Source organism: Entelurus aequoreus, linkage group LG15 (assembly GCF_033978785.1).
Source record: "Entelurus aequoreus isolate RoL-2023_Sb linkage group LG15, RoL_Eaeq_v1.1, whole genome shotgun sequence".
NCBI lineage: Eukaryota > Metazoa > Chordata > Actinopteri > Syngnathiformes > Syngnathidae > Entelurus > Entelurus aequoreus.
The window spans coordinates 47,440,100-47,459,078 of record NC_084745.1 but is presented as its reverse complement, the minus strand read 5'-3'; the positions used below and the strand labels follow the sequence as shown (position 1 = coordinate 47,459,078).

General features: G+C 39.1%; 1 protein-coding gene across 1 annotated transcript in view; it reads right to left on the bottom strand.

Annotated features, from left to right (window-relative positions):
* The window catches only part of si:ch211-285f17.1 (sickle tail protein), a 351,576-nt gene extending 332,947 nt beyond the window's left edge, over nucleotides 1-18,629 (bottom strand). Inside the window, exons 1-2 of the mRNA XM_062021660.1 lie at nucleotides 18,568-18,629; nucleotides 16,871-17,091 (exon numbers count right to left, since the gene is read on the bottom strand). Coding sequence (XP_061877644.1) covers nucleotides 16,871-16,940 — 70 coding nt within the window. The 5' untranslated portion in view covers nucleotides 16,941-17,091; nucleotides 18,568-18,629. The remainder of the gene's footprint in view (nucleotides 1-16,870; nucleotides 17,092-18,567) is intronic.
* Nucleotides 18,630-18,979: the final 350 nt, after the last annotated feature.

Genomic DNA, 18,979 nt, shown 5'->3' with positions numbered 1-18,979 from the left:
AGGTGTTGCCAGCGCTGCCTGCAGGAGCAAAGGCCACCGCCTCTGTCCATGGTGCTGAGGACAGAGCACCATCAGACGGGGGCGTGGCAGTGCTGACGGCGAGACACAGCTGGCAGGTGATTCGATTTCACAGGTGGTACGTGGTAATCTAATCATCTGTCGTCTTTAACAGTGAGCGGCCGGGAGCAGGAGGGGGGAGAGGATACGGACGTGACCGAAAGGTCACGTTTTGCGGAAGAAAGACTTTGATAAAAACCTCTGTGCATTAAAACTTTGTTAAAAAACGGCACGCTTGGCTCCTGTGAAGTGTCTGTCAGTGGGACCGCGAGGAAGCGACTTCCACACTGATCTTTACACCAGTACAGCAGCCTGTTAACGTGTACTGTAAGGATGACGAGGCTTGTTATGCAAATGTTTCCAAATAAAAAACCTGACAGAATTGGGTCAAATAAGCGGAATTTAACAGCTCACCTTAACTCCATTGATCGCATTTATTTAATATTTAGAATGCATTTAACAAAAACGTCTTTCATGATGATTGTGACCAATAGGCAAAATTTAAAAAAGAAAAGGTGCAGTTCCCCTTTAGTGCATGTAAACATACTGAATACTGTATTTTTCGGACTATAAGTCGCAGTTTTTTCCATAGTTTGGCCGGCCGGGGGTGCGACTTATACTCAGGAGCGACTTGTGTGAAATTATTAACACATTAGCGTAAAATATAAAATAATATTATTTAGCTCATTCACGTAAGAGACTAGACGTATAAGATTTCATGGGATTTAGCGATTAGGAGTGACAGATTGTTTGGTAAACGTATAGCATGTTCTACATGTTATAGTTATTTGAATGACTCTTACCATAATATGTTACGTTAACATACCAGGCACGTTCTCAGTTGGTTATTTATGCCTCATATAACGTACACTTATTCAGCCTGTTGTTCACTATTCTTTATTTATTTTAAATTGCCTTTCAAATGTCTATTCTTGGTGTTGGCTTTTATCAAATACATTTCCCCCAAAAATGCGACTTATACTCCAGTGCGACTTATATATGTTTTTTTCCTTCTTTATTATGCATTTTCGGCCAGTGCGACTTATACTACGGAGCGACTTATACTCCGAAAAATTACGATATATCAATTTCTGTCTTCCTTTAAAGGCCTACTGAAATTACATTTTCTTATTTAAACGGTGATAGCAGATCCATTCTATGTGTCATACTTGATCATTTCGCGATATTGCCATATTTTTGCTAAAAGGATTTAGTAGAGAACATCAACGATAAAGTTCGCAAATTTTGGTCGCTGATAAAAAAAGCCTTGCCTGTACCGGAAGTAGCGTGACGTCGCAGGTTGAAAGGCTCCTCGCATTTCCCCATTGTTTACACCAGCAGCGAGAGCGATTCTGACCGAGAAAGCGACGATTACCCCATTAATTTGAGCGAGGATGAAAGATTTGTGGATGAGGAACGTCAGAGTGAAGGACTAGAGTGCAGTGCAGGACGTATCTTTTTTCGCTCTGACCGTAACTTAGGTAAAAGGGCTCATTGGATTCCACACTTTCTCCTTTTTCTATTGTGGATCACGGATTTGTATTTTAAACCACCTCGGATACTATATCCTCTTGAAAATGAGAGTCGAGAACGCGAAATGGACATTCACAGTGACTTTTATCTCCACGACAATACATCGGCGAAGCTCTTTAGCTACGGAGCTAACGTGATAGCATCGTGCTTAAATGCAGATAGAAACAAAATAAATAAGCCCCTGACTGGAAGGATAGACAGAAGATCAACAGTACTACCAAACCCTGGACCTGTAACTACACGGTTAATGCTGCGCCACCTGGCGAAGCCTAGCAATGCTGTTGCTAATGACGCCATTGAAGCTAACTTAGCTACGGGACCTCGACAGAGCTATGCTAAAAACATTAGCTCTCTACCAACGCCAGCCCTCATCTGCTCATCAACACCCGTGCTCACCTGCGTTCCAGCGATCGACGGCGCGACGAAGGACTTCACCCGATCATCGATGCGGTCGGCGGCTAGCGTCGGATAGCGCGTCTGCTATCCAAGTCAAAGTCCTCCTGGTTGTGTTGCTGCAGCCGGCCGCTAAAACACTGATCCCACCTACAGCTTTCTTCTTTGCAGTCTCCGTTGTTCATTGAACAAATTGCAAAAGATTCACCAACACAGATGTCCAGAATACTGTGGAATTTTGCGATGAAAACAGAGCTTTTTGTATTGGATACAATGTGTACCAATACTTCCGTTTTAACCATTGACGTCACGCGCATACGTCATCATACATAGACGTTTTCAAGCGGAAGTTTCCCGGGAAATTTAAAATCGTTAACCCGGCCGTATTGGCATGTGTTGCAATGTTAAGATTTCATCATTGATATATAAACTATCAGACTGCGTGGTCGGTAGTAGTGGCTTTCAGTAGGCCTTTAAGACAATAACACAGCATGTCTCATGTATAGTTTGGGAGAGCATGCAGAAGATGTTCAGCCAGATTGTCCACAATTGGCAATCAGTCTATCGCCGTACATCATCAGCAGGCTGTGGGTCCGACTTTATGTGAGCGTAAACATGACAGAAGTGTTTACACTCCGCTAATCCCAAAGGCAACAGGACTGCAGTGCAGAGCGGAATTTGCCCTCGGCTGATAGCGAGCCGTAAGTGGCCGCAGCAGCTGAGAGGTCCATGTGTCTCTTTTTGCTGCTTCATTATTTCTCTGCTACCTGACACCCCTTTCAATCTTCTGCACTTCTGTGTGTGTGTGTGTGTGTGTGTGTGTGTGTGTGTGTGTGTGTGTGTGTGTGTGTGTGTGTGTGTGTGTGTGTGTGTGTGTGTGTGTGTGTGTGTGTGTGTGTGTGTGTGTGTGTGTGTTCTGGCAATGCTTACTTTATGGGGACATCGCTCTGTTTACACAGTCACCTTTAAGGGACCTCTGACGGTATGGGGACAAAAAAAACAGGTCCCCTAAATGATAGTCAGATCCATTCTGAGGATGCCTAAGTGACTTTTAAGCTTTGGCCCATAAAACATTAATAGTACTGTGATTCTGTGGAATTCTTTCCCATTCTTGCTTGATGTACAGCTTAAGTTGTTCAACAGTCCGGGGGTCTCCCTTGTGGTATTTTAGGCTTCATAATGCGCCACACATTTTCAATGGGAGACAGGTCTGGACTACAGGCAGGCCAGTCTAGTACCCGCACTCTTTTACTATGAAGCCACGTTGATGTAACACGTGGCTTGGCATTGTCTTGCTGAAATAAGCAGGGGCGTCCATGGTAACGTTGCTTGGATGGCAACATATGTTGCTCCAAAACCTGTATGTACCTTTCAGCATTAATGGTGCCTTCACAGATGTGTAAGTTACCCATGTCTTGGGCACTAATACACCCCCATACCATCACACATGCTGGCTTTTACACTTTGCGCCTAGAACCGTACGGATGGTTCTTTTCCTCTTTGGTCCGGAGGACACGACGTCCACAGTTTTCAAAAACAATTTAAAATGTGGACTCGTCAGACCACAGAACACTTTTCCACTTTGTGTCAGTCCATCTTGGATGAGCTCGGGCCCAGCGAAGCCAACGGCATTTCTGGGTGTTGTTGATAAATGCCTTTGGCTTTGCATAGGAGAGTTTTAACTTGCACTTACAGATGTAGCGACCAACTGTAGTTACTGACAGTGGTTTTCGGAAGTGTTCCTGAGTCCATGTGGTGATATCCTTTACACACTGATGTCGCTTTTTTGATGCAGTGCCGCCTGAGGGATCCAAGGTCATGGGCATTCAATGTTACGTGCAGTGATTTCTCCAGCTTCTCTGAACCTTTTGAGGATATTACGGACCGTAGATGGTGAAATCCCTAAATTTTTTGCAATAGCTGGTTGAGAAATGTTGTTGTAAACTGTTGGACAATTTGCTCACGCATTTGTTGACAAAGTGGTGACCCTCGCCCCATCCTTGTTTGTGAACGACTGAGGATTTCATGGAAGCTGCTTTTATACCCAATCATGGCACCCACCTGTTCCCAATTAGCCTGTTCACCTGTGGGATGTTCCAAGTACGTGTTTGATGAGCATCCCTCAACTTTCTCCGTCTTCTTTGCCACTTGTGCCAGCTTTTTTGAAACATGTTGCAGGCGTCAAATACCAAATGATCTAATATTTGCTAAAAAATAAAGTTTTGCAGTTTGAACGTTAAATATCTTGTCTTTGCAGTCTATTCAATTGAATATAAGTTGAAAAGAATTTGCAAATCATTGTATTCTGTTTTTATTTACCATTTACACAACGTGCCAACTTTACTGTTTTTTTGGGGGGGTTTTTAATCGTCATTAATCGGCAATGGCAACACCATACTTTTTGATTGATAGCCGAAAAAACAAAAAAACAGGTCCCCTAAAGGGAAACCTTTTTAAATGATAGTCGGATCCATTCTGACGATGCCTAAGTGGTTTTTAAGCTTTGGCCCATAAAACATTAATAGTACTGTGATTCTGTATGGTATCCATCCTTAGTTAAAACTAATATATTTTCCAATAACAAAATCTGGTTTAGTGTTCCTTAGGATGACATTTTCACACAGCATGATTATAAAACATTATTACCTTAAAGTATGATTCACATTCAGAATTGTCCATCCTTCTATATATGGTAGTTGGAGTTGCAGACAACTTCATTATTGCTAAATAGCAGTTTTCAGTAATGTCACAGAAGATGCAGGATTTGCTTTAACATTTAAGTGGTGAAACTTCCTATAAGAGGACAGCTGTAGTGCTGTATTCTGACCATCATGTCATATTTCATTTGAACTTTTTTTATTTATTTTTTAAAATGGTCCTCAGTTGCACAAATGTGTGTGAATTATGCAAAATTATTAAAATTTGGTCCCAGGGTCCCCAGTAAGAATGATCAGCACATTACTTCATCAATCCAGAGATTTAAAGGCCTACTGAAAGCCACTACTACCGACCACGCAGTCTGATAGTTTATATATCAATGATGAAATCTTAACATTGCAACACATGCCAATACGGCCGGGTTAACTTATAAAGTGACATTTAAAACTTCCCGGGAAATATCCGGCTGAAACATCGCGGTATGATGACGTATGCGCGTGACGAAGTCCGAGTAACGGAAGTTATGGTACCCCGTAGAATCCTATACAATAAGCTCTGTTTTCATTTCATAATTCCACAGTATTCTGGACATTTTTTGCAATTTTTTTAATGAACAATGAAGGCTGCAAAGAAGACAGTTGTAGGTGGGATCAGTGTATTAGCAGCGGACTACAGCAACACAACCAGGAGGACTTTGTTGGAGCGCTAGCCGCGCTAGCCGCCGACCTCACCTTGACTTCCTACGTCTCCGGGCCGCCAAACGCATCGGGTGAAGTCCTTCGTCCATCTGCCGATCGCTGGAACGCAGGTGAGCACGGGTGTTGATGAGCAAATGAGGGCTGGCTGACGTAGGTGGAGAGCTAATATTTTTAGCATAGCTCTGTGCAGTCCGGTTGCTAAGTTAGCTTCAATGGCGTCGTTAGCACAGCATTGTTAACCTTCGCCAGCCTGGAAAGCATTAACCGTGTATTTACATGTCCACGGTTTAATAGTATTGTTGATTTTCTGTCTATCCTTCCAGTCAGGGGTTTATTTCTTTTGTTTCTATATGCAGTTAAAGCACGATGCTATCACGTTAGCTCGTAGCTAAAGCATTTCACTGATGTATTGTCGTGGAGATAAAAGGCACTGAATGTCCATTTCGCGTTCTCGACTCTCATTTTCAAGAGGATATAGTATCCGAGGTGGTTTAAAATACAAATCCGTGATCCACAATATAAAAAGGAGAGTGTGGAATCCAATGAGCCAGCTTGTACCTAAGTTACGGTCAGAGCGAAAAAAGATACGTCCATCACTGCCTCTCAAGTCCTTCACTGTAACGTTCCTCATCTACGAATCTTTCATCCTCGCTCAAATTAATGGGGTAATCATCACTTTCTCGGTCCGAATCTCTCTCGCTCCGTTGTAAACAACAGGGAATTGTGAGGAATACTAGCTCCTGTGACGTCACGCTACTTCCGGTACAGGCAAGGCTTTTTTTTTTATCAGCGAGCAAAAGTTGCGAACTTTATCGTCGATTTTCTCTACTAAATCCTTTCAGCAAAAATATGGCAATATCGCGAAATGATCAAGTATGACACATAGAATGGATCTGCTATCCCCGTTTAAATTTTAAAAAATCATTTCAGTAGGCCTTTAAAGACTTGTATGAGCTAACCATTTTACCTCATTTTTTTAATGCCTCCACAACCTGTAGAAAGGGTGGTCCCCACAAGTGATGATCAAAAACTTGGTCCGCATTCCAAATGATAACCAGTGTGTGTGTGTGTGTGTGTGTGTGTGTGTGTGTGTGTGTGTGTGTGTGTGTGTGTGTGTGTGTGTGTGTGTGTGTGTGTGTGTGTGTGTGTGTGTGTGTGAGCAAGATACACAAGGGGAGGACAACATGATTTAAAAAAGCTATCAACATTCCAGGATATTTGATGACTTGGGATGTGCCGATCAATCGGCTATCAATCAAGAAGTATGGTGTTGCCATTGCCGATTAATGACGATTAAATTTTTTTGTTTTTTTAAACTGAAGTTGGCACCTTGTGTAAATGGTAAATAGAAACAGAATACAATGATTTGCAAATCCTTTTCAACTTATATTCAAAAGACAAGATACTTTAATGTTCAAACTGCTAAACGTTATTTTTTGTGCAAATATTAGCTCTTTTGGAATTTGACGCCTGCAACATGTTTCAAAAAAGCTGGCACAAGTGGCAAAAAAGACTGAGAAAGTTGAGGGATGCGCATCAAACACTTATTTGGAACATCCCACAGGTGAACAGGCTAATTGGAACAGGTGGGTGCCATGATTGGGTATAAAAGTAGATTTCATGAAATGGTCAGTCATTCACAAACAAGGATGGGGCGAGGGTCACCACTTTGTCAACAAATACGTGAGCAAATTGTTGAACAGTTTAAGAAAAACCTTTCTCAACCAGCTATTGCAAGGAATTTAGGGATTTCACCATCTACAGTTCGTAATATCATCAAAGGGTTCAGAGAATCTGGAGAAATCACTGCACGTAACATTTAATGCCCGTGACCTTGGATCCCTCAGGCGGCACTGCATCAAAAAGCGACATCAGTGTGTAAAGGATATCACCACATAGGCTCAGGAACACTTCAGAAAACTAGTGTCAGTAACTACAGTTTGTCGCTACTTCTGTAAGTGCAAGTTAGAACTACTATGCAAAGCCAAAGCCATTTCTCAACAACACCCAGAAATGCCGCCGGCTTCACTGGGCTCAAGCTCATCTAAGATGGACTGATACAAAGTGGAAAAGTGTTCTGTGGTCTGACGAGTCCACATTTCAAATTGTTTTTGGAAACTGTGAATGTCGTGTCCTCCAGACTAAAGAGGAAAAGAACCATCCGGATTGTTATAGGCGCAACGTTCAAAAGGCAGCATGTGTGATGGTATGGGGGTGTATTAGTGCCCAAGACATGGGTAACTTACACATCTGTGAAGGCACCATTAATGCTGAAAGGTACATACAGGTTTTGGAGCAACATATGTTGCCATCCAAGCAACGTTACCATGGACGCCCCTGCTTATTTCAGCAAGACAATGCCAAGCCACGTGTTCATCAACGTGGCTTCATAGTAAAAGAGTGCGGGTACTAGACTGGCCTGCCTGTAGTCCAGACCTGTCTCCCATTGAAAATGTGTGGTGCATTATGAAGCCTAAAATAGCACAAGGGAGACCCCCGGACTGTTGAACAACTTAAGCTGTACATCAAGCAAGAATGGGAAAGAATTCCACCTGAGAAGCTTCAAAAATGTGTCTCCTCAGTTCCCAAACGTTTACTGAGTGTTGTTAAAAGGAAAGGCCATGTAACACAGTGGTGAACATGCCCTTTCCCAACTACTTTGGCACGTGTTGCAGCCATGAAATTCTAAGTTAGATTATTTGAAAAAAAAAAAATGAACAAACTTGACACTCGAGTCTCTCTCCTCCAAGTGAGTCGTCGTGTCGGAGCGGCGATAAAAGCAAAGTCACCTCAAGGTCATTGCCTTTTATCTGCCACAGCATTCATTGTGCTCTCAGGGAGCTGAAACGTTGCACTTTACTCTGACCACAACTTAAGAGACACACTCTTAATCCAGCATGGAAAAGGGTGTTTGAAGCACTCAAGTGCGTGTCCACTTTGTCCTCAGCTGGACACACACGGCATTCCACACTTGTCATGAGTGGACATTAGTACCAGGGCTTCAATACGGTGGAACCTCCACTTACCTGCTCAATCGGTTCCAACTAAAAACACCCATATCTCAAACGAGTGCCGCACATTGAAATTAATTACAATCGATTGCATCCATCCAAAACAGCACATTTTAACATGTCTTTTTAAAAAGAAAAACCTATCAGATAAGTAGACTAGAACAGTAGAATGTACTACAAAAACGACTAACGTATTTTCCGGACTATAAGGCGCACTTAAAATCCTTTTTTTCTTCTTCTCAAAACTTGACAGTGCGCCTTATAACCCGGTGCGCCTAATGTACGGAATAATTCTGGTTGTGCTAACCGACCTCGAAGCTATTTTATTTGGTAGATGGTGAAATGATAAGTGTGACCAGTAGATGGCGGTCACACATAAGAGATATGTGTAGACTGCAATATGATGGCAGGCACACATAAAAAATATGTGTGGACTGCAATATGACTCAAGTAAACAACACCAACATGTTAAATGTTCCATTGAAAATATAGAACATTACACACGGCGCTCAAAAATCTATCAAAATGTTTTAGTAAGGCACTAGATGACAATTACCTTGAAATTAAGTGGGTGGGTATTGTAAGGGCTGGGGTTTATTATGTTACATGTTGTAAAATGTGCAGATACCTTAACTTGCTGTTGCCATGATCCATCATACTGTACTGTCTGCAAAATTCAATAAAAATATTTGAAAAAATAAATAAATAATGTTTTAGTAGGACTTTGGTAAGCTATGAAGCCACACCGCTTGATGGATTGTACTGTGCTTCAACATAGGAGTATTATTATGGTGTGTGTATAAGGTAAGACATATCTGGCGTTTTGTTTCGCAATATTATGCAAAAGCAATTTTTCTTACCTTCTGGTACCTGCTGATCTGTATTTGGGATCTGCATAAGTCCTTAAAATGTGCGCGCGTCCGCCTTTGTAATCCGTAGTCGATAAGCTTCTTCATTTTCTCTATCTTCTTGTTATGGGACATTCATCCTCAGCTGTTGCCATTTCTAATATAAAGTAGTGTAAAGTTTGTGCTTATATCTGTCAGTAAACTCGCCATGAAAGGGCTAAAACATACCGGTGTAGTGAGTTTACATTATTCACCCAAGGAACTTTAGTTATTAGATATTATATTTCTCATTGGCACTCATCGAGGGCGAAGGCTCCCCTTTCTGGAGAAATCACTGCACGTAACATTGAATGCCTGTGACCTTGGATCCCTCAGGCGGCATTGCATCAAAAAGCGACATCAGTGTGTAAAGGATATCACCACATGGGCTCAGGAACACTTCAGAAAACCACTGTCAGTAACTACAGTTTGTCGCTACATCTGTAAGTGCAAGTTAAAACTCTTCTATGCAAAGCCAAAGCCATTTATCAACAACACCCAGAAACGCCGCCGGCTTCGCTGAGCCCGAGCTCATCTAAGATGGACTGATGCAAAGTGGAAAAGTGTTCTGTGGTCTGACGAGTCCACATTTTAAATTGTTTTTGGAAACTGTGGACGTTGTGTCCTCCGGACCAAAGAGGAAAAGAACCATCCGGATTGCTATAGGCGCAAAGTTCAAAAGCCAGCATCTGTGATGGTATGGGGGTGTATTAGTGCCCATTGAAAATATAGAAAATTACACACGGCGCTCAAAAATCTATCAAAATATTTTAGTACGACTTTGGTAAGCTATGAAGCCGCACCGCTTGATGGATTGTACTGTGCTTCAACATAGGAGTATTATTATGGTGTGTGTATAAGGTAAGACATTATCTGGCATTTTGTTTCACAATATTATGCAAAAGCAACTTTTCTTACTTTCTGGTACCTGCTGATCTGTATTTGGGATCTGCATAAGTCCTTAAAATGTGCGCGCGTCCGCCTTTGTAATCCGTAGTCGATAAGCTTCTTCATTTTCTCTATCTTCTTGTTATGGGACATTCATCCTCCGCTGTTGCCATTTCTAATATAAAGTAGTGTAAAGTTTGTGCTTATATCTGTCAGTAAACTCGCCATGAAAGGGCTAAAACATACCGGTGTAGTGAGTTTACATTATTCACCCAAGGAACTTTAGTTATTAGATATTATATTTCTCATTGGCAATCATCGAGGGCGAAGGCTCCCCTTTCTGGAGAAATCACTGCACGTAACATTGAATGCCTGTGACCTTGGATCCCTCAGGCGGCATTGCATCAAAAAGCGACATCAGTGTGTAAAGGATATCACCACATGGGCTCAGGAACACTTCAGAAAACCACTGTCAGTAACTACAGTTTGTCGCTACATCTGTAAGTGCAAGTTAAAACTCTTCTATGCAAAGCCAAAGCCGTTTATCAACAACACCCAGAAACGCCGCCGGCTTCGCTGGGCCCGAGCTCATCTAAGATGGACTGATGCAAAGTGGAAAAGTGTTCTGTGGTCTGACGAGTCCACATTTTAAATTGTTTTTGGAAACTGTGGACGTCGTGTCCTCCGGACCAAAGAGGAAAAGAACCATCCGGATTGCTATAGGCGCAAAGTTCAAAAGCCAGCATCTGTGATGGTATGGGGGTGTATTAGTGCCCATTGAAAACAGAGAAAATTACACACGGCGCTCAAAAATCTATCAAAATGTTTTAGTACGACTTTGGTAAGCTATGAAGCCACACCGCTTGATGGATTGTACTGTGCTTCAACATAGGAGTATTATTATGGTGTGTGTATAAGGTAAGACATTATCTGGCATTTTGTTTCACAATATTATGCAAAAGCAACTTTTCTTACTTTCTGGTACCTGCTGATCTGTATTTGGGATCTGCATAAGTCCTTAAAATTTGCGCGCGTCCGCCTTTGTAATCCGTAGTTGATAAGCTTTTTATTTTTCTCTATCTTCTTGTTATGGGACATTCATCCTCAGCTGTTGCTATTTCTAATATAAAGTAGTGTAAAGTTCTTACTTATATCTGTCAGTAAACTCGCCATGAAAGCGCTAAAACATACCGGTGTAGTGAGTTTACACTATTCACCCAAGGAACTTTAGTGATTAGATATTATATTTCCTCTTTCCTCTCCCTTATCTGTCCTGCTTGCTTCTTAACTTACGTTGTAATATGTATATGGGCTTTGCGATGGAGGTTTTTTTTCCCACTGAAATTCTGGAGTCTCCCGGGAAAATCGGGAGGGTTGGCAAGTGTGCCCTATGGTCCGCAAAATAAGGTACTGCTGTCCATTTGAGACAAAGTATCTGGCACTCTGCAGGCTGTTGACGCGCTCCTTAAATAGCTGAGTTGATGAAGGCTGAGTGTGCAGCTGTCTGGGCTTTAAAGCAGCTTATGAAAGAAATGAGGAGTCTCATGTAGGTTCAGATCTCTGGCAGCATCACACACCAACAAATCGGCATTCACTCACACTACAAATCAGATAGTGTGAGTGAAAGTGGACTTCGGCTTTCCGCCCTCTCATGATGGCGGGGCGTATTTAGAAAGATGGCGTGGTGGGCCGCATCACAAACGTCCCCTCAGCTGTCACTCCATCGGTCACCATGGAGACGAGCTGCGCTCACACGCTACAGCCGAGCCTCACCAAAAAACAACAAAGGTGAGCTGTTTCAAAGCGAGTCAGAGTTCCCTCATCATACTTGGGGGCAACATGAGAGGACACCTGAGAGGAGCATGCAAAGGGCAGCTGCCACTTCAAATGTGTGTGTGTGTGTTCTTGTATTTCTACCCTTCTTGAGACATCAACAAGGAAAAGTAGCTTCCATATGAGGAGGTGTGAACAAGTGATGACATAAGTCATGGTCCCAATAAGGAAAACCATTGCATCTAATAGAGAATGTCTCATTTGCACCCCTGGTGGTGAAATCTATCAAAATGAGGGTGGTCCCAAGAAGTTTAAAGTTTCATTTTAAAGTTTTCTTGAAAAATTGTGACTATTGTCGAGTAAAATGACGACTCTTCTCATAAAATTGTCAACATTTTAAGCTTTCCTTGTAAAATTGCGACAGATATTGAGTAAAATTCCAACTTTTACCATAATGTTGCACAAATGTTTGCAGTTACACAGTCCCAATATTATTATTGTTAATATATATATATATATATATATATATATATATATATATATATATATCCCATTGTCGTAAAAAAATAACAGCAAAAATGTAAGAAAAGACAGCAAAAAGTCGGAATGTGAGGAGAAAAAGCTGAAATTGTATAACTAATAATTAGTATTAACATAAGTCACCATAACAAAACTGACACCAAGTTTTGTGTATAAAGAAATATAGATCAATAAGAGTCATTTATATATATATATATATATATATATATATATATATGGGAAAAAATCACAAGACTATTTCATCTCTGAAATAGTCTTGTGATTTTTTTCCCACACATACATATTACGCTCTACCACGGTATCGAGCACTATTTTTTTTGGATAATCTAAGAAATATATATATATATATATATATATATATATATATATATATATATATATATATATATATATATATAGCGATTTTCTCTAGCGACTCAAAGCGCTGTACATTGTGAAACTTATTATCTGAGTAACATTCAAACCCGTGTGGGTGGCACTCAGAGCAGGTGGGTAAAGTGTGTGCCCAAGGACACAACGGCAGTGACTAGGAAGCCCCACAAACAAACAAATAAATAAATAAATAAAATAAAATTTAAAAAAATATATATATATATATATACACACAAATATATAAATACACATATACATATATATATATAAACACACACATATATATTGACATACTGTATATATACACACACACACATATAAATGTGAGTGTGTGTGTGTGTACATGTGTAGATATATACATTTGTGTATATATATATATATATATATATATATATATATATATACATACATACACACACACAAATATATATACACTACCGTTCAAAAGTTTGGGGTCACCCAAACAATTTTGTGGAATAGCCTTCATTTCTAAGAACAAGAATAGACTGTCGAGTTTCAGATGAAAGTTCTCTTTTTTTGGCCATTTTGAGCGTTTAATTGACCCCACAAATGTGATGATCCAGAAACTCAATCTGCTCAAAGGAAGGTCAGTTTAGTAGCTTCTGTAACGAGCTAAACTGTTTTCAGATGTGTGAACATGATTGCACAAGGGTTTTCTAATCATCAATTAGCCTTCTGAGCCAATGAGCAAACACATTGTACCATTAGAACACTGGAGTGATAGTTGCTGGAAATGGGCCTCTATACACCTATGTAGATATTGCACCAAAAACCAGACATTTGCAGCTAGAATAGTCATTTACCACATTAGCAATGTATAGAGTGTATTTCTTTAAAGTTAAGACTAGTTTAAAGTTATCTTCATTGAAAAGTACAGTGCTTTTCCTTCAAAAATAAGGACATTTCAATGTGACCCCAAACTTTTGAACGGTAGTATATATATATATATATATATATATATATATATATATATATATATATATATATATATATATATATAGTGTGTATATGTATATATATGTAAATGTGTGTGTACATGTGTAGATATATAAACGTGTGAGTGTGTGTATATGTGCAGATATATATATCTACACACAGACATTTATATATCTACACATGTACACACACACACACACATATATATATACATATATACATATATAGAGAGCTGTTTTTACCTTCTTTTTTTTTTTTTACAAAATAAAAAAAAAAAGTCACCCACACACTTTGACTCGTCAGTTTCCTTTAAGTAATATGACTCAGGTAAATGTAAAAATGAGTTGTCCAAATATGTTGCCTGAGTAAGAATAAGTAAGTATTCAGTGAAAAAAACTACTCAAGTACTCAATAACTGTGAAGTACCTTCTGGCTTATTTAGTAGCTATTGTTTGTTTTTATTTACTTCCATTATCCCCGTCGTTTGTGTGCATGTGTGTGCGTGTGCGTGTGTGTGTGTGTGCGCGTGTGAGTGTGAGTGTGTGTGTGCGTGTGCATGTACCACAGTATATGCTCTCGTCACACGTTCCGTTATTTACAGGGCTAATGTTAGCATATGTGCTGCTAATAAAAAAAAAAATCTACAACTTATCAAACATGTTTTCACTGTGTTGAAAGTGGAATTCTCGTCGGCATGTACACTGACACAGGTGATAAAGCACATACAGCCGCTCTTTTTCGTAGTTTGTGAGGTAAATAAACATCGCAGCCTGACGTCACGTCACCTTTTGCAGTGTGGAGTGTGAGTGCGGTCACGTGACTGCCGGGTTTAACTACATGCGACAGGCAAACAATAACAAAGAAACTAAGGTGGGGGACTACTTTTTTTTCCCTGACAAACTTTTATGTCACACCAGTTGCTCCTCTGGGTTACCCGTTTAAGTCATGGAGGTACAAACCCCGTTTCCAGATGAGTTGAGAAATTGTGTTAGATGTAAATATAAACGGAATACAATGATTTGCAAATCCTTTTCAACCCATATTCAATTGAATGCACTACAAAGACAAGATATTTGATGTTCAAACTCATAAACTTTTTTTTTTTTTTGCAAATAATCCTTAACTTAGAATTTCATGGCTGCAACACGTGCCAAAGTAGTTGGGAAAGGGCATGTTCACCACTGTGTTACGTGGCCTTTCCTTTTAACAACACTCAGTAAACGTTTGGGAACTGAGGAGACACATTTTTGAAGCTTCTCAGGTGGAATTCTTTCCCATTCTTGCTTGATGTACAGCTTAAGTTGTTCAACAGTCCGGGGGTCTCTGTTGTGGTATTTTAGGCTTCATAATGCGCCACACATTTTCAATGGGAGACAGGTCTGGACTACAGGCAGGCCAGTCTAGTACCCGCACTCTTTTACTATGAAGCCACGTTGATGTAACACGTGGCTTGGCATTGTCTTGCTGAAATAAGCAGGGGCGTCCATTGCTTGGATGGCAACATATGTTGCTCCAAAACCTGTATGTACCTTTCAGCATTAATGGCGCCTTCACAGATGTGTAAGTTACCCATGTCTTGGGCACTAATACACCCCCATACCATCACAGATGCTGGCTTTTCAACTTTGCGCCTATAACAATCCGGATGGTTCTTTTCCTCTTTGGTCCGGAGGACACGACGTCCACAGTTTCCAAAAACAATTTGAAATGTGGACTCGTCAGACCACAGAACACTTTTCCACTTTGTATCAGTCCATCTTAGATGAGCTCAGGCCCAGCGAAGCCGACGGTGTTTCTGGGTGTTGTTGATAAACGGTTTTCGCCTTGCATAGGAGAGTTTTAACTTGCACTTACAGATGTAGCGACCAACTGTAGTTACTCAGTGGGTTTCTGAAGTGTTCCTGAGCCCATGTGGTGATATCCTTTACACACTGATGTTGTTAGTTGATGCAGTACAGCCTAAAGGAACGAAGGTCACGGGGCTTAGCTGCTTACGTGCAGTGATTTCTCCAGATTCTCTGAACCTTTTGATGATATTACGGACCGTAGATGGTGAAATCCCTAAATTCCTTGCAATAGCTGGTTGAGAAATGTTGTTCTTAAACTGTTCCGACTATTTGCTCAGACATTTGTTGACAAAGTGGTGACCCTCGCCCCATCCTTGTTTGTGAATGACTGAGCATTTCATGGAATCTACTTTTATACCCAATCATGGCACCCACCTGTTCCCAATTTGCCTGTTCACCTGTGGGATGTTCCAAATAAGTGTTTGATGAGCATTCCTCAACTTTATCAGTATTTATTGCCACCTTTCCCAACTTCTTTGTCACGTGTTGCTGGCATCAAATTCTAAAGTTAATGATTATTTGCACACAAAAAAAATGTTTATCAGTTTGAACATCAAATATGTTGTCTTTGTAGCATATTCAACTGAATATGGGTTGAAAATGATTTGCAAATCATTGTATCCCGTTTATATTTACATCTAACACAATTTCCCAACTCGTATGGAAACGGGGTTTGTACATTTATTAACCTTCTGTCACACGACTCACTGGGTGTAAGAAGCGACATCAAAACAGTCCCATCCTAGAATCTCAGTGGAGGCTCTTTTTAAATTAGAGGGGACATCCGGCTGAGGTCTGACGATGACAGCCGACTTCAAAACTGCAGCACTTAATTATACACTATCTTGTGTATGTGTATATATATATATATATATATATATATATATATATATATATATATATATATATATATATATATATATATATATATATATATATGTATATATATATATATACATATATATATATATATATATATATATATATATATATATATATATATATATATATATATATATATATATATATATATAATTAATGATACACTATCTTGAATACGTCATAACACACGTGGCCTGCAAACAGATGCATGAACTTCATGCACACTTTCATCCTTCACAAATGTGAACATGACGACCAGGAGAGAGTATTTGTGTATGAGAGGTAATGACTGATTGTTAATATTGAAATGCACTTGCATGCTTATTTTGATATGTCTGCACTACATTACAAATATTGAGAAAATGTGTCCTTACTGTGACATTTGCCTCCTCCTCGGTGGCTGCTGCTGGGAAGGTCTGCAAACTGCACCCGGTGCCTGGACATGGCCTTTCTTGCTCTCCCTGCAATGTTTTTAAAGAGTCCGGGACCTGAACTTCATCACAGACCAGAGCGACTGACTCCGGCCGGCCGCGATTCAATTTGCTCGCAGACACACTCCGCCTTGTGGCCGCCTCCTCCGCCTCCATGACTCGGTCTGCAGATGTACACAAACATGTCAACTACAATACAGGAACTTTTACACAACAGTTTATTTACAAAGATAGTCTGACAGTATGTTCGTTATTGTTATTATACTAATAACGAGATTGGTTTATGCGAATTGTATTTTGAAAAACAAAACATTTAATGGAGAAACAAAGTGTTATTTCAATACATCTAAAAAATGGTTTTAAAAAAAATATAATGAAAATAAAACTATCAATTGACCAGTCAGCGGAAACAAAAAAAACAAACAAAAATAAAAATCAGTGCAACCGGAAGTTGACATTTTAAAGACGAGCGCGCGGATCTCGTCTTTAAAAATAGAAACTTCCGGTTCCGGTGTGTTTGGTCCAGTTTTTTTTTTGTTTTTTTTGCTCACTGGTGATTTTAATTTTTCTTACGAAAAATAACATGACAATTTCAACCATATTTTAGTAGTAATTAATATTTTTGACACAAAAATAGAAGAACGTGTTTTTCAATATGTCATGATTACACGAGATTAAAAAAAATAAAAACATGTGTTGACTCACAGTTGGAAGGACAATGTTTGTTTTAGTCGGTGAGTTTTCGCATCATTAAAACTATTGGTTTGTTTTTATTGTTATTTGGAAAACATAACGTTCTTCTTTATTTGTGTCGAAAATTAACAACTAGATCCAAAAAGTGTTATTTCAATAGATCTAAGAATAGTTTTATTTTCATTATATATTTTTTCTAACAAAATTCAATCGACAAGTCAGCGGAAACAAAAACAAAAAAAAGAAGAAAAAAAAAAAAGAGGTCAGCGCAACCGGAAGTTAACATTTTTAAAGACGAGCGCGCGGACTAATTTGTCGGAGAAAAAAAACAGTCGAACAGATTGTCGTGGTTCAATATATATATATATATATATATATATATATATATATATATATATATATATATATATATATATATATATATATATATATATATATATATATATATATATATATATGAAATTTTAAATACCACACTGTTTTTGCATACATACCAGTCCGCGATCTCGTCTTTAAATAGCAACTTCCGGTTTCGGTTTGTTTGGTCCAGTTTTTTGTTTTGTTTTTTTGGCTCACTGGTGATTTTAATTTTTCTTATTAAATATAACATGACAATTTAAACCATATTTTAGTAGTAATTAATGTTTTTGACACCTAAATAGAAGAACGTGTTTTTCAATATGTCATTTTACGAGATTAAAAAAAATAAAAAAATGTGTTGACTCGCAGTTGGAAGGACAATGTTCGTTTTAGTCAGTGAGTTTTTGCATCGTTAAAACTATTGGTTTGTTTTTATTTTATTTTGAAATACAAAATGGAATTAAACTGATATAATCAGTTCAATGAGCATGTAAATATCCATGCTCATTGTGCACTGTGCCTATCTTAAAAAAATAAAGCATTATTTTTATCAATACAAATAACACTGGAAAACATAACGTTCTTACCATGAAAATTTAAATACCACACGGTTTTTGCATCCATACCAGACCGCGATCTCGTCTTTTAATAGCAACTTCCGGTCCCGGTGTGTTTGGTTCAGTTTTTTGTTGTTGTTGTTGCTCACAGGTGATTTTAATTTTACGACAATTATACCGTATTTTAGAAGTAGTTATTGTTTTTGACACAAGAATAGAAGAACGTGTTGTTTTTCAATTATATTTTTTGTATCTCAAAATGAAATTCAAATATGTCATTATACCAGATTTAAAAAATGTGTGTTGACTCACAGTTGGTAGGACAATTGGTCCTTGTAGGTCCGTGTAGCTTCCGGTCTAACTATTTCAAATTCTTAAATGCAAATCAAAAAACTAATTTGGGACCATTTTTCTACTTTCATTTCTGAAACAAAAGTTAAAC